At 39.4% G+C, this 21,862-nt stretch overlaps 2 protein-coding genes across 3 annotated transcripts in view; one reads left to right on the forward strand and one right to left on the reverse strand.

The window, feature by feature from the left end:
* cerkl (ceramide kinase-like) overlaps window positions 1–1,153 on the forward strand; it is a 21,621-nt gene extending 20,468 nt beyond the window's left edge. The window contains exons 14-15 of one of the 2 annotated variants that reach the window (XM_034213562.1): window positions 289–399; window positions 852–1,153. In XM_034213562.1, coding sequence (XP_034069453.1) covers window positions 289–367 — 79 coding nt within the window. In that variant the 3' untranslated portion in view covers window positions 368–399; window positions 852–1,153. Of the gene's footprint in view, window positions 1–288 lie in introns of both variants that reach the window. The other variant, XM_034213561.1, reaches the window with a different exon arrangement.
* itga4 (integrin alpha 4) lies at window positions 984–21,359 on the reverse strand. Its single transcript, XM_034213559.1, is given in 30 exon segments — window positions 984–2,942; window positions 3,310–3,429; window positions 3,560–3,658; window positions 4,003–4,128; window positions 5,987–6,112; window positions 6,349–6,456; window positions 6,704–6,791; window positions 6,947–7,036; window positions 7,451–7,527; window positions 8,254–8,355; window positions 8,564–8,705; window positions 9,393–9,469; window positions 10,083–10,235; window positions 10,343–10,497; window positions 10,812–10,966; window positions 11,281–11,326; window positions 11,410–11,500; window positions 11,890–11,984; window positions 13,702–13,810; window positions 14,053–14,193; window positions 14,276–14,338; window positions 14,975–15,007; window positions 15,009–15,061; window positions 16,563–16,695; window positions 16,846–16,913; window positions 17,240–17,372; window positions 18,588–18,688; window positions 19,005–19,123; window positions 19,560–19,754; window positions 20,920–21,359. Coding segments are annotated over 29 exon segments (3,090 nt in total). The 5' UTR covers window positions 19,742–19,754; window positions 20,920–21,359; the 3' UTR covers window positions 984–2,837.
* Between the last annotated feature and the right edge of the window lie 503 nt (window positions 21,360–21,862).

Raw genomic sequence — 21,862 nt, forward strand, 5'->3', positions numbered from 1 at the left:
TGGCAGCTAGTTATTAATTGATAAATAAGCTGGGGCAGTACATTTTTGGCATTATTGGGTAACAATTCCATAATTATCTTTACAATATTAGTAATTTGATTGGTTCCCATTGGAAGGCAGTTTTCTGGAAAAGGCAAAAAAAAGTAAAAATGCCATAAATAGAAAAATACAGTTCTAATCCTGCAGCTCTCCGAGACCCAATGACGGCAGAAAGAAACTGCCTACTACCCCAGCTTTAAATGAACACTGTTTTTCTAAAGTGCATTTTTGTGTACGTGGTGCGTTCAGGGTCCACCCGCGGCTCATCACTCTGTACGGGGAGGAGGTGGACGAGGCCGAGTCGACCGTCTCCTGCAGCTGCATCTGAGTCCATCAGAGAGACAAAAACACATCGCCATGGTAACAACAGTGACTTGACAGTGCCCTCTCTGGGTCATTACTGTTTCCATCGCGATGTGAACTAACGTAGAAGCTTTAATCAAAGTAGAAACAGAGCTTTGCAGCTTCCTGTTTACTTCATGCATTGTTTTGTTTTTATAACTGCAGCTTTAATAACATAACGTAACTTTTGTAAGCTCTCTTTAACTCCAAACTACCCGTGCTTTGTAAAGTTTCTCACGCCTAGACCAGACTGAAGAGGATAAAGATTTTTTTATTTTATTCAAATTAATGTTAATATTTTTACAAAATGTTAATACCAAGCTCTTCTCAAATGGCTTTATTTTACTAATGCCTATTTTTTTTTACAATTTTCATTTTGTTTTAACCTGTCCAGTTTCTGGAAGTTAAAAGTATTGAATCCAACACTGTGAGAAAAAAATATAAAGTTTATGTTAAATGTTTTTGTACAGATGAGCAGAACCAGACTCGACGAGCCAAAAGTGTCCAAAGACTGTAATATTTGAATATAACATTTTTTATTATATTATTCTGACAAAGCAGTGTTTTAACAGATGTAATCATGATGATGAAAACAATACAAGTTGTTGTTTAAATAGAAAATCCTTAATTTTAATAAAAAGGTGTTGCTAAAAGCAGTGAGACTCCAGTGCAGAACAACTTCACATAAACAAAAACATACTCATTCATTTAAATACTAAGAAGATATTTATGTGTGATGTGCATTTGTATGAAATAAACATAAAGGAAGGTAGCGGCTGGCTTCGATGTCTGCATTCATTGAGTATTTTTAAATATCAAACATTACTTCAAGTAGTCTTTCAACATTCAACCCTGCGACTCAACATGTTGCATATTTTGCTGCATTTTCACAATAATAGTTTAGTTTGTATCTAGGAGCAGTTCACCCCAAAAAATATGATTTAATTTCTCGTGTACATAATCTTTGAGTATCCTAAAGAAAGCGCTCTATAATTTAAATGTGCCTGAATAAAATGGTGGTCTTTGTGACTTGCACGGGCTGGTCACAACAAGTCGAGGTTGTTCCAAAAATGTTGCAGAGATCTTCTTCCCCCCAATAGCAAATCCATTAATCGTGCAATTCCAACAACAACAATTCTGAAGTAAAGTGATTCTGCCAATAAATGTCCTTGAGAGCCTTAAGAGGTATTAGCTCAGAAAAATAAATCCCATAGTGAAAACGTGCTGAAGGGTAAAAACAAAGTGATGGTTTTCCGCTTTAAAACACGTAAAAGCCGTGAACCAGCACATCCCAGCTGCCATCACTTATTTTGTTTGGACAAGGGTGTGTGTGTGTGTGTGTGTGTGTGTGTGTGTGTGTGTGTGTGTTGTGTGTGTGTGTGTGTGTGTGTGTGTGTGTGTGTGTGTGTGTGTGTTGACAGTGCATAAAGTGTTGGCCATGAGATAAAAAGTATAATGTACACAGTAAAAAGGAGGTTCTACAGAAAGCGATGCACGGTCTACCTCATCATGTCTCTGACAGCTACTTCTCTGAACTGCAGCCCATTCTTTCTACATTGAGTTTGTATTCAGTGACCAGTTTATGGAGCCTGCAATTCACTGCAATTTCCACAACATGGTCTCGCAAAAATGTGACATTAAAAACCTGAAGGGATTTGATCCACAGAAACCCTTGAAGGGCTTTTAATTATAAACAGAAAGAGGAAGGGCTGAGTAATAAATAAATACTTTTTAACTGATACTTATTCTTCAAATATAGAAATTGACACTGATGGGATGGCTTTACCATGACGAGCAAATAATAAAATGTGTTGTTTTTGACAGGAACAGCTTGTCTCATGCAGGAAAATAAAATGAGACTTAAATCTCTATAGTTGATGAGGCGTGAAAGCAAAAGCACACTGGCTGCTCAGGTAGGCAGTGTGGCCGAGGCGTGATGAGCCAATCAGAGGCCAGGTTTTCATCCCTTGAGATCAAAGGTCATCAGAAAGTCTCTTCCTTTGGTTTTTTTCAACTTAAGAGAGTCAAAATGGCGGTCATCAATAAGTGTCACAGGTGATGCAGCATCCCAGGAAGCTCCGAGGCCTTCTGATTGATTCAGGTTCACTTCCCTTTTATTAATCCTCCATCCATTGCTGCCTTCTTTTCAAGTCTTTGATCTTGTCTGGATTTGTAAAGGCACATTATTAAAAATTGTTTTAAAGGTCAAGTTCAGGAGGTGTTCACTTGAGACATTTTATCATCGGTGACACGGGCGTCACGTCTGAAACCAGCTGACTCAGTCTGGACAGATTTCATTGGCCGACGGTGTTCAACGGCAACTTTCCACTGCTTTTGGATGAATTGGATAGCCATATTTTCACACAGCACTCCATTCATCAGCACACATGTCTCATTGAATCTGTTGCACAGTCACAATGTGAACTCCCTCCTGAGGTCAGAGGTCACAGTGGGGGTTAGGAAGTGCTCTCTCTTTTGTCGTTTTTAGGAACGTAGTCCCAGCTGTCTCTCTTGAACTCTTCCTCCTCCTTTTTCTGGAACTCCCTCTTAAAGAAGCCGGCCTGAGAGACAGACAGGTGGACAGAGACGCAGAGGTACAATTAAAAATTATGCTGGTGTTGCTATAACAATAATTATAACTTGATACACTGTGCTTTATCCGTTGGTTATGCTGTGGTTAGCTGCAGTTTATGAGTTAATTCACCCAAAGATTTTCTGCAGATTTTAAATGAAGGGATGCAGAACTTCATTTTGTAAAAAAAATCACACACAAAAAAGCATTCTGCAATATCCTGTATTTGTCTGTTTATTATATTAGAATATACTGCAGTTTCAGTATCATTAAATTGCAATATGCTGTGTTTTATCAGTAAATAATATTATAACATACAAGCAATATACTTCCAGTGTATAAAAACTAATATTTACCTTCCACAAACACCAGATGAAAGCAGCCAGGATCAAAAGACCCAAAACTAAACTGACGACGATGATGAAGACCTTTACTGTTGTTGAGGGTTTCTGGGTAAAAAGAGCCTCAACAACCACCTGGAAATATACATTGAATACAATTATACATATGATTATTACTTAAACCCAGGATTATGCATGAGATAGAAGCACAGTAAGGGAACAAGTAAAGTTTGACTCTAGGGTTTTTGGTGTCCAGGTGTGTTACCTGTGCTGCTGGTTGTTCGTGGATGAGGACGGTGTGAGGGCTTTCTCTGGGGTTTGACATCAGCGCTGTGCTCTCCAACTTCATGACACCATGACGACCCTGAGATGGAGACATTTAACAGTTTCTCTAAATGCATTTGAGATAATTAAACATAATTGGCTACAGACACATCAGACTTAGATTTGTTACATAAAGTGCCTTTGTGGTCTTTTTATGGCCAGCTATGGAATTGCCATTGCCATTAACCTTTGTGTTTTTCAAAATGTTATTTATATTTGAAAAGTCTGAAAACAGTGTGTGTGTGTGTGTGTGTGTGTGTGTGTGTGTGTGTGTGTGTGTGTGTGTGTGTTGTGTGTGTGTGTGTGTGTGTGTGTGTGTGTGTGTGTGTGTGTGTGTGTGTGTGTGTGTGTGTGTGTGTGTGTGTGTGTGTGTGTGTGTGTTACCGGAGCTTGCAGTAAAACATCTGGGTTCAGTCTGATCTCCAGTTTGATTATGGCATCTCCTCCCGCCTCCAGGGTACCGAGCCGACACACCAACCGCTCACACAGCTCATCTCCACGGGCACAAAACTGCACAAACATAGAAAAAGAATAAAGTCATTACATTATCAGGTGGGTGGGTTGATGATGGTTGACTTCAACACAAGCATCTCAAATGATGCTTCATCAAACCTAAATCACATTGGTCATCATGCAACAGCAGTCAAAAAGTCCTGCTCCCTTTCGGACACACTTTTTTTTATTGAATATATAAATATTATCATGAATGTGGATAAATACTGTATTTTAACAATACGGTATTCTGTTTTTCACATTTGTTATTTTTTTAATCTGTTCGAAATAATAAAGTTTTCTTTAACTGTAAATTCATCTAGTATAGTCTCTTTTCAGCAAGAACGTCACTGATACTGTTAATCACATAAGTCACATCTGCTAAATAAATCTGAAGGTGGTCTTTAACCTTATTCCACAAAGATCAACCCATGACTTCACCCACCATTAGCTGCATGTCAGCAGAATTCTAAGTTTTCTGGTTGGATTTTTTACACTGATGCTTTATGGGATTTGTAGTTGACTTCTTTCCTCAAGTGAACCCAGTCCTAGCTGTAGCTTTTTAATCAATTGATCACTTTGTACAAGTGTCTGCCAGTGAACGCTGCTTTAAATAAGTCTGTAATGTTCTATTGTGTGTGTGTGTGTGTGTGTGTGTGTGTGTGTGTGTGTGTGTGTGTGTGTGTGTGTGTGTGTGTGTGTGTGTGTGTGTGTGTGTGTGTGTGTGTGTGTGTGTGTGTGTGTGTGTGTGTGTGTGTGTGTGTGTGTGGCCTAGCATTACTATACTTGTGGGGACCTAAATCTGTTTACACAGTCACGTGTGGGGACTCGCCTCCCTTATGGGGACAAATTGGAGGTCCCCATGAGGGGAATCATTAATTTTAGGGTGAAGACTTGGTTAGGTTTAGGGTTAGGGTTAGGGTAAGGGTTAGGGTTAGGCATGTGTTGGTTATGGTTAAGGTTAGGATAAGTCTTAAAGCACCCAGATATTGTTCTAAACTGTATTAAAGTAAACAGGTATTATCTTGAACTGTATTGAAGTGAACATGTATTATTTGGGACTGTTTAAAGTAATCCTATATATCTAAACCTTCTTACTTACACTCCATGACCCAGAGACCCTGACACACACACATACACCTCCTGTCTCCATGCAGCACACACACATAAACTCCTTAACCCAGATATCAGCAACACACACACACACACACACATACGCCACTTTCCCTCACTAACACACACACATGTTCTTTTTTCAAGGTCCTTGCTGGGAATAATCCCAAGCACCAATATATCTGTGTACAATGTTTGATTGTTTTAAAAGAATAGTTTGTGTGAAACCTTCCCTGGGAAATTAAAGGAGTTGGGTCCGGTGGAAGATAAGAAGTGGCTGTCCACCTCAAAAATATATCCATATATACTGTTGTGTAGTCATGCAAAACCCCCCCTGTTTCTGACTGGCTGGTCCCGATACCTGTATCGCACAGCAGTAGAACTGGGAGTCCGGAGTACTCTGTAAACTTGTATTGGTGTTTTTTACCATTAAAATCAGATTATTGTTATAACTTTTATGCCGGTGTGTTGAACTCCCTCTTTTATCAATCTGACCAGGCTCATCTAACGGACGGCGCGGAGCAGAGGTGGGCTTTAAGCCACCACTATTGTGTTTGCTCCTACAATCTCCAGGAAATGCATGTAAGTCAATGTAATGTCCCCTGAAGTGATGTATACATGGTGTGTGTGTGTGTGTGTGTGTGTGTGTGTGTGTGTGTGTGTGTGTGTGTGTGTGGTGTGTGTGTGTGTGTGTGTGTGTGTGTGTGTGTGTGTGTGTGTGTGTGTGTGTGTGTGTGTGTGTGTGTGTGTGTGTCTGGTGTACCATTCTGCGGGTGGAGGTGGAGGAGAAGAAGAAAACAATCTGTTTGATGAAGGAAGCTTCAGGGACGTCACAGTCCTCATTGACTGAAATAGTCGTGTCACTGATCGAACACACACCGTGAGAGGACTGTAGGGAGAGAACATTGAGATTATAAATACACACACTTCATTTACCTTTTTGTATGACAACTCCTATTAACACAGCTTCTAACATATTTCTACTGCTTCTTCTACTCCAACCATCACTGCCATGAATGTTCGAGGTGGCATATAATGCTCAAAACATTGTTTTTGTTCTCGTCTAGTCTTCCTTTGATCAGATAGTTGCTGATATTACTTACTGAAAATGACTTCTGTACGTACCTGCCAGTCGACCACCTGCATCAGCCTGTGTCGGTAAGGTGCGAGGATCTTTGGTAGCGCGATGTCCACCACAGTGTCTACAGACCTGCTGGGACCAGAGTTTAACACCTGCAGACACACACAACAACATACAGTTCATACCAGAAGTTAAAGTGACTGTTGAACAAATGTAGTTGACTTAAAACAGCAATGTCCCCTCTGAACGGTAGTAGAATTGAGGTATAGAGTAGTTTTAAGGAAGTTGATTAGGTTGGTCTAAACGGGACAATAGTTTCACATTCAGAAGATGTGTTGTACTATGGGAAATATAACCATTGTGTAGAGCAGTTTTACAGAGAAGAGAGTAAAATGATACCTTGTATGTGTAGTTGAATCTTTCATTATAACAGTCAACCGGAGTTGTGTCTTCATCTCCAAACACAAATGAGGTGGGAGTCACAAAACTGCAAGACAGAGAGATAGACATTAGAGAACAGAAACTATTTTCTAGAAGAAAAAAAAACATATAATCTAATGATTTATAAGTTTGTTGACTCTAATGTGTTGCCTTGTGTAACAGTAATACGTTTTTTAGTATAGTATGCCGATTCTAACTCACCCGTGGATGTTGACGTTGACTCCATATTTTAGAGGAAGCAGGAGACTCATTGAGTTGTCATGGAGATACTCTGCCCTCTCATAGTTATCGCTAGAAAAAGAGATTTGAAACATTAAATATGTTTTGTTATTGCTAAATTCACAGTACGAATAACAGCTATAAGAGAGATCCTTTCTTCTCTACAAAGCAGAGCATTTCTACATTTCTTTCTAAACAAACAATAATAAAGAGGAATCCATTAAATTTACACTTTTATTGAAGTTAACTCATACAAATGTTATAACTAAATAACAAAATAACCACTGCATGTATTATGTGTTGAACATTTTTATATGAATAATATCTAAAACGTTATTCTTACGTCTTGCTTCAAAGACAAATGTACGGGTACAAGAGTTGTGATGTCAAAAATGGTGATTGTTGCACTTGGTATAAAAGCTTTGGAAGCTTTATTGAAACGTTTTGAAACTTCCCCTCTGGAGTTGAGCGGAGGTGTGTCCTTACCTGCTGGTGTTGAGGTGAATCATGATGTCACCAGCTGTGCTGTTAGGATTGACGTCCAACAGGAAGCTGATGTTCAACTAAAAGAAACAGTTAATGTGTCAGTGATTTCAAATTAACAGCTGCATCAGTGTGCGGACAAAAGCATTCAACCTTAAAACTGCTGCTCTGCTTGTTTCTGGAGGAAACTCAGATATTTCCACAGTTGATATTGCAACATTTAAAACACAACTGGGCAAAAGGACATACAATTTTTTTTCTGCAGAACAAAAAAGTACAGATACACTTGATCTCATCTTTGACCTACAGTACAGGCTGTTTTCAGTAAGACTGGGCTGAGGAGAAATATTAGCCAAGTGTCTTTTCATTACTCAAAAACTGTGCAATATCTGTCTGTCCAGATAGAGATATCGCCATGCCTTTTGCTTTAGTTATTTTACAGTCAATAACAATCTGAGCCTGTAAGTGGTAAAAGCTAACGTTTATAGTGGTCATTAATTCACGGGTGTTCATTCGCCCACAGGGTTGCATCGTAACTTTTTTGAGGCTTTCGCACACTACTTCACCAATTTCACTATTGTCGTCCCCATAAGTCAATTAGACAAAAACATATAGGAAAACAGGGCCTAATTCTGGCTAACGTGGGTGTAAACTCTCAGCTGAAAGTCTTGCCAAAACTGAGGGGAGTTGAAGGTTGAAGTACCTGCATACCAAAGAGGCGAGTTGATATGTTTGGCGCAGTGGGAACATGGCATCAGTGTTGTGATACAATCATTTCACTTAGTGTGTGATTTGCTAAGGTTTACCTGGGCATGGGCTGGCAGGAGGAGGCTGGTGACGCTGCAGTCAACACCCACCATCGTACTGTTGACTTCCTGTGTGACATCACAACTGACCACATTGTCCTGCTGCACAGATGGGGTTTGTTGTGATTACTTTGTTACATGAGTCATTTGTGTTGTTATAGTTATAATTCTGTAAGATTTCTGTTTAATAAAATTCTGTTTTTGAAGTTGGTTAGAGTTTTCAACTGTGATTCAAATCTTAGGGTCATAACTTTAAAACCATTAACCGATCATTTATTCGAGCTGCGCGTTCAGCATGCTGTAAACTTACGTTCTGCAGTACTTTGATGTAGTGGATGTTGTTGGGGAAACGCAGCGTCAGTCGAGGTAGGAAAGCATCGTCTCCAGAGTTCAGAAGGGAAGTTTTCACCATGATGGTTTGTCCAGAGCCGAGAGCAAAGTACTGCTGCTGACTGATAACAACAAAATAAAAATATTGATGTTTCAGTCCAATGAACATCCAATCACTAAAGGGCAAGACAACATTTGATTTAGAGCCCATCACTTCTAACATTGGTGTATTTGTTAAATCTCACTTTAATGTATCAGAGATTAAATAATGTTAACTCCTTGACTGAAAACACTTTAAATCAAGAGATTCATATTGACACGATTAAAGGTCACGTTTTATTTTTGCATAATTTGTAGATTTTGGTTGCAGCTCATAAAATGCTTTGTCATTTTCTGATCTGAATCTACTCTTAGGTCTTTTTAAACAGTTACAAATATTGGTTTACTTGATGAGATACTAATATGTGTTTAATCTGTTCACAGACAAAAATGTAAAAACTGCAATTTTCAGTATTTTATAAATTTGGAAAGAGTCATGTTAGTGTTTTTGCTAAACTAGGCTAACGATGTCCTTACACAAGCGAATAACCCCAGGAACCTAACAGCAAAACAACATCAAGTGAATGATGTTGCTTTTCATGAATCCTCTTGAACTAGCCAGCAGCTAATTAGCATCATGTGATAGCCTCAGAGGGAATAACCTCCTGGCGAATTGATTATGGTGCACCGATAAAATACAATAATGCTGTTGTTTTTGTCCTTTCATCTCTCTTTTTCATGATTCAAAAACATGTGTGTGTGTTTCTTACTGTGGCAGCACAAGTTGGGCCGACAGCTGCATGTTGGTCGAACAGTTCACCAGCGAACAGGGGCGAGCAAACCAAGTCTGACAGAGAAAAAGGAGGCAGAGAGTTCACCAATTATAGTTATGAATGGGGCAGTTTTTCTCTTTAATGAAAATGAAAAACAACTCCTGTGAATGAAGAACTCCAGCTGCACATTCCTGCATGTTAACCCTCCCTGCTCTGTTCATAAGTCAGTGGGACATGGGATGATCTGACTGATGTTGGTTAATGTGCTGCAGCTGTAAACACATCTGGATTAGCAGGAAGTCTGTGTTTGTCTGTGTGCGGTTAGCACTAGATTTGCTGTTTCCTGACCTTCAACACAGATCGGTTTGATAATGGACGGACAGATCTGACACTGACGCAGCTCCAACAGGAAACTGAAGGGTTAGTTATCATTGTAGCAATCAGAATAGATCAAAGCCATCTATTAAACTAGTAAATAGCTATAAACTTGGGGAAAGTATTTGCAAACAAGGTTTTTATTGTTAATAAACTACTCAAAGATACCTGAACATTTCTGAACATCTCATACAGAGCAAAGCAGCTAGGGCTTTGGTTTTCCAATATAATAAACAAATATATTTGACTTAATCACTTGTACTGATAGATTATCTGTCGCTCTACCTAGTTAGCGTTAGCGCTGGTCTGTACCTGGTTGGTGATGGTGTTCTGGTGTCCTTCGCTCTGCTGAAGGATGGGTTTCAAAGGGGGGAAGGTTTTAGAAGAGGCTCTGTGGGTGTTTGTATCTCTACGACTGTAGGAAACCTCAAACTTGACAGGAGTAAAAATGTCCCTCACATCTTTCTGTAAGAGGAAGAAAACTATGTTAGCATCACCACAGCAAATGCAATCGACATGTTATTCTATCTAAAACCTTGTTTACTGTCTGTTCATGTGTGAGTGTGTGTTACCCTTTGGTAAGCCACGTGTGTTGAACAGGTGAGCTGGCCATGTCGTGCTCTCACACGCCCCCTGGTGCTATTGGATGACCCGTTACCATGGAAATAGAAACGATGAGGGAAGGATGGTTTATGGAGGAGGTCAGAGGTCAAATTGTATTGAAGATCTGAAGATGACAGAAGAACATAAATAGATATCAGTTGGCAAGTCGTATATATATATATATATTGTCTTATATTCCATATAATTGAAGGTTGTGTCCTTTATGTTCTACTTCTGATAAAAAAAATGTAAGCTCTACAGTTGATGGTGAATTATGGCTGTTGTAGGTCAAAATAAATTAATCTAAAAATTCTGAGATTAAAGTTGCACATTTACCAATTTATCAAGAAATCAAATCGCTTATCTAAGATTGACATCATACCACTTTATGTTATTTAAAAAAAATACATAAACATAATATCTGTGTGTTTACTGTACCTATAGCCCCTTTGAAGTGTCTGGACTTGACACTGAAGCAGACGGTCACATTGAAGCAGACGGTGGGAGTCTTGTGTTCTCTGCACAGCGCCACCTGCTGGTCAATGTGCTCAGGCAGAGTCAGAGACGCCTTCACCTGAATCACCGGGCGGGTCCTACAGCACACAGGACACATTTGGGGGAAATTATTAAAGCATGTTGACAACAGTAACAGATACAGCAAATGCTAAAAGTGTGTGGACAAACTGAGATGGATTGTATTATTTAAAGGCTTCTAGAAAATCCGACTACTCAGCATAAAATGAAACTTTTGGTTATTCTTTTGTAGGATGTCCTGCTTCCCCTGCTGTAAAATATCCTTCCAAATCAGCTAAATAAAGGAGTTTCCTTCCTGTACACCTGTATAAGAGGAAACAGAACTACAACTGTAGGGTTTTGGTTTCAGCACAAAGCTTCAGTGTGGTTTTACCTGAGAATGACAGCGGAGTCCGAGAGGAAAGCACCAACCGCCACATCTGCAGAGACAGAGAGAGTTTAACTTGGTCTTAATGTACAATATGACAGATGTTGTGGCAGGAAACAGTGGTTTTAACATTACCATTATAGCCATTGTCATCGATGTCTATGCCAGAGTTCAGCGACTGGCCAAACATCCTGAGGTCACGACCCAGAGTCGACCCAGTAATCCTCTGAAAACACACACAAGTTTGTTTATTTCATCTTCAGAATCAGAATGATAATCAGGTTGGAACATGATCTTATAAGGCTGGTCATTGTCCTCATCTTGTAAAATGTTCAGTGAAAAAAATGACCCCCTTGTTTTGGTGGAAACAGCAGGTTAAATGTGTCTAATAATGATTCAGTATTATATTAATTAAATTATTTGATTTACTCAATTTCCCCTCTGTTTTGAACACCCAGGTTTCTTATGAAGAGTGATAGTTGTCACTAAAGCTATTTTAAAACATTTCATATTCTGCAAAATAAGACACCATTGATCAACATTTTCCATAGAGCTTATCATTTAATAATTCATGTAAATATGGTTAGTTTAAAAAGAGCTTGAATGTATAATAACCTGAGATGGAGTTGGAGAGATGCCATCCTTCCTGCCGTTGTAAATGTACACAGCTCCTCTTAGGTCATCTTCCTGTGGGGCACCAACTGCCACATCTAATCACAGACACACACACACACACACACACACACACACACACACACACACACACACACACACACACACACACACACACACACACACACACACACACACACACACACACACACACACACACCACACACACACACACACACACACACACACACACACACACACAAAAAGATAAGCACAGTTCATTGTATATTTGTGAAAGTATATAGAGCCTATATTGAAAACCATTGACTTGCATTTAAAACACAGGTTAGATTTCTGTACTTGTGAGGACTTGCAATCGCTACCTTCCATGCAGCCATGAGTGAATGTAGCTACTTTGATGCAGGGTTTTACAGATTTTACACTTTCTACATATTGTTTATGTGTGGTCCCAACTGATCCTCCGGGAGGTCAGGTCTACATTTCTGAGGGGGCAAAGGGTGTGTGTTGGAAAGGCCCTGCAGGGAAATGTTAAGCAGGATGAAAGTATCCAGGATAAGTACATAAACATGAGAAAACAGCAGCATGGTCATTTAATATTTAACCTGAAGTCCTTTGAAGATTTTTTGGGGTAGTAAGAAAGAGCTACTGGACACACGCACAGACACACACACACACCCTTTTATCTTTGTATCTAGCTGTGGCAGATTAGAAGGCAGGATCAGTAACAGAGCAGCAACAGTTTGTCATTACAGTTTTAATTACCTTAATAACACACTCCACCCCTCACGCACTCGCACAAATGGTGAGGGGTCTCTGTGTGTGTGTGTGTGTGTGTGTGTGTGTGTGTGTGTGTGTGTGTGTGTGTGTGTGGTGTGTGTGTGCGTGTGTGTGTGTGTGTGTGGTGTGTGTGTGTGTGTGTGTGTGTGTGTGTGTGTGTGTGTGTGTGTGTGTGTGTGTGTGTGTGTGTGTGTGTGTGTGTGTGTGTGTGTGTGTGTGTGTGTGTGTGTGTGAGTGTGAGTGTGAGTGTGAGTGTGAGTGTGAGTGTGAGTGTGAGTGTGAGTGTGAGGGCGTTGTGTTAGTCAGTTAGGTTATTTATCAGGAAGTGGCAGTTACTGCAGTTGGTGGCGGGATGTGTCCCCTTGGCAAGAGATATACAATACACAAACTATGTGTTTTTTTGGTTGTTACTTGTATTGTAGTAGTATTACTAGCATGTTGGGTAATTTGTATCTGGGCAGACAGCCAAACGGAAACTCTTAAACATCCCTAATTAGTACTTTTGAGGTGCCCTTGAGCAGCAACGTGCACCCCCAGCTGCTCCAGTGGAAATGCTCATAAAACAACTTGAGAAAGTAATGCAACTTCTACAAAGCAGCAGAATTAGAAGTAAAACACTCTTTTTAAGTCATGTTAGTAGTAGTATATATATATATATATAGTAGAAAGCTGATTTAGAGCACTGTTAGCAATATGTTTCCAAAGGTGTTAGCAGCAGTAATAGTAACAGTGGTATGACGGATAAATAAAAATGATAAATAAAATATAAATAAAATATATAAAATAGACAACAATAAATATACATTTATTTATTGTTGTCTATTTTAGATTTTCTGTTGTTATTTTCTGTTTAGTTTTTGCTGTTTTGATTAACTACTCAAGTAGAGTAGTAGTAAGAAACTGCAGTTATAAATGACATCAGACATAATCATAGCTGAAGATCTATTCCAGTAATATTAACAATGAGAATAGTTAAAGTATTAGCATTGCTTTGAGCAGCTGAAGTATTGGTATTACCAGGGTAACCGTCGTCATCTATGTCTCCCAGTTCAGCGATGGTTTCCCCAAATCGAGCGGCGTAGGCGTCGCTGCCGCTCAGCTGAAACTCCGCCTCCATCAGCTTCGCCTGAGACAGAGTCAGTTTGTGAGAACAGACGACACAACAGGTCTTTTCGAAGATATTCATATGTAGAATGGAATTGTTTTGTGATAACACATTTTATCAAGGTTTTTACAGCTTTTAAAGAGTGATATCAAGCACAATTCGAGAATCTTAAATCCTCAGATCTAAATGATAGTTTACAGAAATTGTTTATATCCACAAACTTTCAAGACCTTGTACGAACACTATATTGTGTGTGTGCCCACCTGCCCCTGGTTGATGTACACATGCACTCTCCCCTCCTCCCTGGTGACGCCTGTTGCCATGGGAGCGCCGACCAGCAGATCGGACAAACCATCAGCGTTCAGATCCACCGCCAGCAAACTGGAGCCGAAGTAAGATCCCAGCTACACAACAAAAGCACACAAGCTAAATGCTAAGTATACCATTGTTTGGAATTGAGAATGCTTATGCTAAGTGGCTCCTTACCTCTCTTCCTGACACTTCAGAGACGACTCGCAGCATGTTGTCGTCTACTGTAAAGATGAAGACCTGCACAGAACAAATACACATCAAGCATCGAAACTACTTAACATCCAATATTTACATATCCTCAATAACAACTCTGCAGTTTTCACAACACCAGCAAGGGTACGTGGGAACTGTTTTAACATTGTTAACACCACTAACACGTTTGAAATTATTTATCGTCATATGCACAACAGTTACAGAGAAGCAGTAGTAACTAAAACAAATCTTGTATCTAGGGATCTCTCCAACAACGCTCATTAAATATGAATATTCATTTATTTAGACTTGAGAGACTATTGAGGAGGTATATTAACGTTCAATAGTGTTAAGATGTGAAAAAATGCTTGAAAACAAGCTAGGAACGAAAATGAAAATAATTAAAAAGATGCGATATAATTTATTTATTTTAAATCACTCATATTTAAGCAGAAGAATAATTTTAAGACATAAAAGAGTGCAAGCTCAAATATGATAACGTTTAAATTTAGGGCGGTAATATCAAATAAACGAGTGCTGTGCGAGTATTGCAGGAATGCAGCAAATGGATAAAAAAAAATGAAAATAATTCATTATAAAAAAAATAAGCTATCTTTAAACATTATTTAAACATATATACTTTCAGTGCAGTAAGTATACAGACAGACAGGAGGGTCTCACCTTGCCCCTCTGGTTGTATTGGGGCGCCCCCCCCCACTACCTCTACGGTGCTAGGACTCAGAAAGTTTCCGGCTCCAACAGCGTAACCTGGACAGCAGCAGGACAAAGTGCCACAAATTCAGTATTTTGCAGATGAAAAGTAAATAAGAACATTAAAAGATTGAACCACAAATTCACAAACTTTTTGGATGGTGACCCTTTAGAAATGTGAGCAAGCGTAGGCTAATGAGTCATCAGCATTAGGTTTGTACTAATTATTATAGGACTGAAAATGTCAAACTAAGATAAAAAAAGAAATAAATATAACACCTTTAGTTTATCATCACCAGTGTGGCCAAAAAGGTTATTGGTTTAGGTTTGACATGTAGTGGTTATGGCTGAGGCAAGAATACGTGTGTGTGGGTGTGTTGGAGTGTGTAAGAGAAAGTCGCACAACCACCGCTGTCAAATGGGGTTAAAGTTAACCGAACTTCCTACTTTGATGTCAGCTGTTACTTCCTGTTAAATTGTGTTGATCATCGAGTGAAACTGCTGCACACACATACAATCCTGACTAAGGACAGCACACTCTCGGGACAATATTTTGAGGCTTGTTTTGGTGTTACCGCCTTATCATGAACTCTTCAGTCTTATCATTATGATCATCGGTCTATGTTTTCTGACACTGTGTGAACAGCGTAGATGTTTTCAGAGAAAATAAACACCTTCATCTGAAGAACATCACACCTTTGTGCTTAGCTTCCTGTTTACCATGAAAAGCCCAACAACTGAGAGTGCAGGGGTCATGGTGACTCAGGAAATACACTCACACATGTGTTGAAATGAACTTCCATGACAAAGTGTTTGTGTTTTTGTCTTCCTGTGTTTTAGGCTTCTCCTACTGTAAGTAACATTTCATTCTGGTTTCTTGAAACTCACTTTCGGTCTAACTGTTGGAGTTTCTACAGGCAAAGTTTTCTTGGAGTGTGTAGAAAAGCTGAATTTTAGATGTTTTAAGAAATTGAAATACCTGTTTTACCAAATTGGGGACAATGTGGCCTATAATAATGTATCATTATGTAACTTTTTCTTCAATTCTTCCCAGCATTATATAACAATCATTTATAATGATATTCATTCACAGATTTAGAAGTGACTGTTATTTTGTATATATTGACTGTTGTGCTTTTATTTATGTATTTTAATGTGTGCAGGTGTATAAATGTGTCTATAGATGTTTTGAATGTGTATATACAGTATATATGTATATACATATTTGTATACATATTTGTATATATATTTGTATTTTTTTATTCCTCTGGATTGTGGGAAACACTAATTCGATCTCTCTGTCTGTACACACAAACTGAAAGATTGACAATAAAGTTGACTTAGACTTTGATGATTGGTTAAAAGAAGAAAGAAGGAAGCAGATTTCTACACCAAACCTTTTCCTACATTTGTTGACAAGTCATTAAATTAAAGATAAGGCACTTCCTAAATAACTCAGTGGCTTAGCTCATGATGGTTCTTAAGGAAGGCTTCAACAGTATACGTTATAAATTGGTATCAGCAATGGCTTCAATAGGTATAGGATGTGATGTGTTACCCAGGTAGCTTCCAAAGTTGACAGATCTAGCGTCCTCGTCCAGGTACACCGACATCACTCCACTGGACGTGTTAAAGACCAACACTGAACCCATCCAATAAGATGTCCCCGGAGCCCCCATGATGATCAGATTCTGAGAACAGCACAAGTTGATATCATGTGACACACATCTCTATTAAAGCTTTACTATATATGGTCATTATGTAGATACAAATTGTCTACATAATTCAGTCTACTGGTGGAAACCGTGAAGACAAACAGGATTTTGAGGAATCTAACTGACCTCTGTGAGGAAGTTGGAAATACCGGCCTGACATGACCCATAATCCTCACCGAACTTCTTCTGGTAATCTGTAAGAGGCAAAGACAAACAGACATGTTGAAAGGTGAAGGTGAACAAATAATAAGAAGATAAAACCCAAATGTTTTGCTCTTGAAGCTGAACAGCTGCAGCGTTGACACATATTAACGAATAAACCGAGGCCTAGCCATGATCCCATAATAAATATAAGGAATTATTATTATGATCCCAAATGTTATAATTGCGAGACTGCAGGGGGGTCTCCTTTACTGTAATGAAGGCACCAAACATTTGGATAGTCACACATTATTACGGAGGATATAATATTTCTTATTTGTTACCAAATCTTGTTGTATTGTAATGTATGTGTGTTTACCTCTGTAGCAAGGGATTAAGGGTAGGGCGTATCTCAGGTCGCTCCCGTAACGATAACAGACTCCGTTGGGCAGCTTGTGGTTCTGAACGTCTCTCCTTGAGTAGTAGACGTTCTTCCAGCGATGAGCACATGCCTGCACACACACAGACAACCACACACATAAACACACACACATAAACAGACACATGTCACATGGACTCATTACTGACAACACAATCACAAGTTAGAAGCACAGAGTCTCGTTATTCCAGTGACCCATGACACTGTGACAGAGGTGTGTGTGTGTGTGTGTGTGTGTGTGTGTGTGTGTGTGTGTGTGTGTGTGTGTGTGTGTGTGTGTGTGTGTGTGTGTGTGTGTGTGTGTGTGTGTGTGTGTGTGTGTGTGAGTGTGTGTGTGTGTGTGTGTGGAACAACTTAGCCCTGTTCCAGTTTTAAGTTTAAGTAATAAATAATAAACATGTATCTTTTCAAGTAAGAGCTAAATGGGAATCTAAGACATAAAATAGTCAAAGTTAAAATAAAAATATAAAATAAAGTCTTGCAAATGAACAAACTAAATTCCAACAGGTAAGTAGTAAATATCCCTCATGAGGAAGTAATAAATAAACATAAAGTGTAAATATTTGTAAACAGTTAGTAAAGTATAGTAAGGCAACCTGACAGTAATTGATTGAAACCAAAATGTAACCTGGTAATCTTTCACTCACTGTCTCAATGAGTGACAGTGACGAGACAGCTGCTTCTGCTGCTGCTGTAAATAGTGTTGCTACATCACTAAATTTAGAGTCTCTTCAAGAAATGGAGATCTTATAGATTGCTGGTATGTTGAAGTAAAGCCTATCAGGTGTTAAACATACTGTACATCTCTATTGAGAAAATGTTAAATTATGGCTTTAATCACACATTACAGAACAAGTATGGAAAAATAGATTTGCTGTGTCACTGCTGGTGAACAGCGGTGAGTTGTTTTACAAAGTTGGATTGTTGTATTATAAATACAAAAGGAAGAAGTGTTTTTTGTGTTTTGTGTTCATTTAAAGTGAAATTGAAATGAAAATGGGAAGGTCAAGTTTTAAGATAGATGTAGTCCAAGCAGGGGAGCGAAGGTACCTTTGCCCCCACCACTTTACGCCCCCGGGCCGATTTGGCGTCACAAAACAGACAAACACCTGGCAAAGTACTCAACATTGCGTCTGTGGTAGTCACAATTGTAGGTGTCTTCAGGACACATTTCGACATAATGACACACACACACTTATATGGCTAAAACAATACCAGCATTTGTGACATGGCTGGTAAACTCTGGAGCAATAGGAGGTGTAGGACAGAGAGAAAGTGTTTGTGTTACCAGGATGTGCCCTCCATTGTCTCCAGGTTGTCTGGACAGACTGACTCCCAGCCACTGGTGATCACTCTCTGGATCGCACGTCTTCCCACAGCCCAGCACGTCTGCACACACACATAAATTCAACAGTTTCACACATGCAGCCTTCACAGCTTAATCAGTGGTGTTTTACAGCTAACAAGCTGACAGTGTTGTCTTGTTCAGCCCAACAACGTCCCAAAAAATAAATAAGAGTGTTTGTGGTGTGTTCTTTTTAACTGTATGATGCAGAAAGTCCAGTCTGGCAAATACACATACACGTTTGCCTTTACGATGGGTAATATTATAGATAATGCTCTATCTCAAACACACAATGTGTAATGAATATGTTTGTATTCCAAAGGCTGGAAAGAAACAACACACAAACAGACAGGAACACACCAGCATGCATGGGATGGCAGTGGTGGGACTCGGCAGTGACGTTGCAGCGGTACACAACTCCTGGAGATCGGACCGATGGATTGGAGGTCGAATTTGCTACCGGAGCTCCAACCACCAACCTGAGAGAAGGAGACAGAGACAGGATCTGTCTTTGTGTCTGCTTAGTGTCTTAATGGCATCTGTGTGTGAAGCATCAAAGAGCTTCTCTCATTGACACAAACCGGCTAATTAGCATGCACACACAAACACACACGCACAGACACAGTCCTACTGTGAAGAAGGCAGCTAATAGAGCACCATTAAGTTAATTTAATAAATCTAAATGTACTGATGGCTTAAAGATGGGTCAAGAGTAGAGCAAAAGAGGGTCATTAGAAGGTTGGTAGAGAATCAACATGCAGATCAACAGAGGTTCTATAGAAAATGAATAAATAATCAAAATGAGCTCAATATAGCATTAATAGATGATTTATAGTAGATCACTGGCAGATCAGTAAAATATTAATAACTGATCAACAAGAATCAATCAAAAAGGGTAAAAACGTAGATAAATACCATCTGTGGGATTCATGACGATGCAGCAGGACTGAGTATCCGAACATGGAGGAGGAAGGGCCGCTGAACTCCAGACTGTGCTCCTGATCCAGATTGTATCCTGTTGCAGGATAAACCAGGACCAGGATCTGAACCAGGATCAGGCTGCAGAGCGTACACATGCCGCCCGCTGAGGGACACATGATGGAGGACAGACTGCAGGGACACCAGAGAGAAGAGAGAAATTATTATCAATACATCAAATCAAAACAAAATTTGATTTTCTGTCGTCATCTTCACATACTCACTCACAAAAATGCAACATTCTAGTCCAGTACTTAAAGATCCCTAATACACCAAATGTGTCATTGATTGAACACTGCAGAGACTGGTTAGCCTATTTTACCATTAAGATTGGAAATAGTGGTAAACAGTATATCTTTAACCACTAATTTCAAGGCTGCATGATGTTTGCTTAATTTGTATACAATCAAATATGGTAGTCAGTATATCAGTCAGTCCTATTTGTTCACATCTCCTCAAAATGTTCAAATTGTATGACAGTATTGGCTTAATCATCACCATCTTCAATAGGCAAAAATCCTTTGTACTGGCATCACTGTCTTATTTGACTTAGCATTGAGAGCTTTACTCATTTTGGCTTTATAAAGACACAATGTGCTAACTAGTAAGTATTAGAGGGGTTGTTAGGTGGATTTTGTTCCAACAGAGCCAGGCTAACTAACAGTTTCACCCTGTTTACACTAACTATGCTAAACTAAGCTAACTAGCGGCTAGCAGTACTTTGACAACAGCCTACTAAAATGTTCTGTTACCTTGGTAGTAACTTTCATTATAATTAACTGGTAATTAAGCACATAGCATAGCATAAAGGACTATTACAAAGTCTAACATAATTATTCAATTGTTTAGTGATGTGTCTACAGTTTAATTGTTATTTAGGAATATCTCAAACTCAAAGAAATTAGACAAAATCAGTTCTCTGCAGCGGTCCCCCAAACTTGTTGTTCCGGCCCTGCATGGGGACTGAAATATTCCTAACAATATTTCTAAATCGTAAAAGTTTTTGAGATATTTTGACATTAAGTGAATTTTGAACTAACATTTATTTGTATTCTGAAAAGCTTATTAGTCATAAAGGTAAGCAATCATTTGGTTTATCAAACAATGTAGGCTATGTCGATAAAAATGTCTTAACTTCAATCTGACCAGCAGTCCATTAAAAGAACATTAAGTTTAAGACAGGAACAAAAAGCCAACGTGTTTGTTTTATGATTGAAAACCTTCCTCATTAACTTTTCCACTCATTCATTTAAGTCCATATGTTATATGACTATAACTAACGGCGAGTTAACTTTACCTCTATCCCGTTTGAGACAGCAGTTATCCCGGGTCAGACTGTGGGTCCACTCGGTATCCTACGGGCAGAGGCTGGATCAGTGCCGGGCACAGGGGACCAAAGAGCCGCAGTGTGTGTCCGCAAAGTCTCCGTTAAATCCTTCTTGTTCCCGGTGTGACTCGCTGGATGGAAACCTCCTGTTGCTCCTCGGTCCGTTAACCGACTTGTGCGTAAAACGAGGTACCCCGAGGCTCTGGGATTGTGTGACACACAGAAAAAGTGAGGCTGAGTCAAAGAAACCGAAGAGAAAACCCCTTAAACTAAGTTCATCTCAGTTTCAGAAGAAGTCAATGAAACTGAGAACTAGGCGCGCTGAGACCCTCCCTCCTGCGCGCGGTGCATCGGTGTTTCCTCTCTACCCCCAATGTCCGCCTAAACTATAAGAGCGTATGTGTGTGTGTGTGTGTGTGTGTGTGTGTGTGTGTGTGTGTGTGTGTGTGTGTGTGTGTGTGTGTGTGTGTGTGTGTGTGTGTGTGTGTGTGTGTGTGTGTGTGTGTGTGTGTGTGTGTGTGTGGGTGGTGTGTGTGTGTGTGTGTGTGGTGTGTGTGTGTGGTGTGTGTGTGTGTGTGTTTCCTCCTCAGTTATCACTACAGTGTGAATGGATTCAGTGCAGCTTTAATCTCATGGAACTGTCTGATCCCTGCTACATACAAATACTCTATATAGCTTTGAAAACAACTAACACACACACACCATCATCATAAATATAAGTAAGGGTCTTTTGAAAATAGTTATAGATCGTTGCAATGGAACACAGTGACGTATTTTATTTATTACTTGTATTTGCCACTACACTATGGACCAACGCTGGTAAGAATGTAGCCTACATTAATCCATTATATGACCCTAATATGTGATAAAGAAGGCCATTCTTATTAAAAAAGTTAGTCACCTTCTTTTGCTT

The sequence above is a fragment of the Gymnodraco acuticeps genome, unplaced genomic scaffold, assembly GCF_902827175.1.
Source record: "Gymnodraco acuticeps unplaced genomic scaffold, fGymAcu1.1, whole genome shotgun sequence".
NCBI classification, from domain to species: domain Eukaryota; kingdom Metazoa; phylum Chordata; class Actinopteri; order Perciformes; family Bathydraconidae; genus Gymnodraco; species Gymnodraco acuticeps.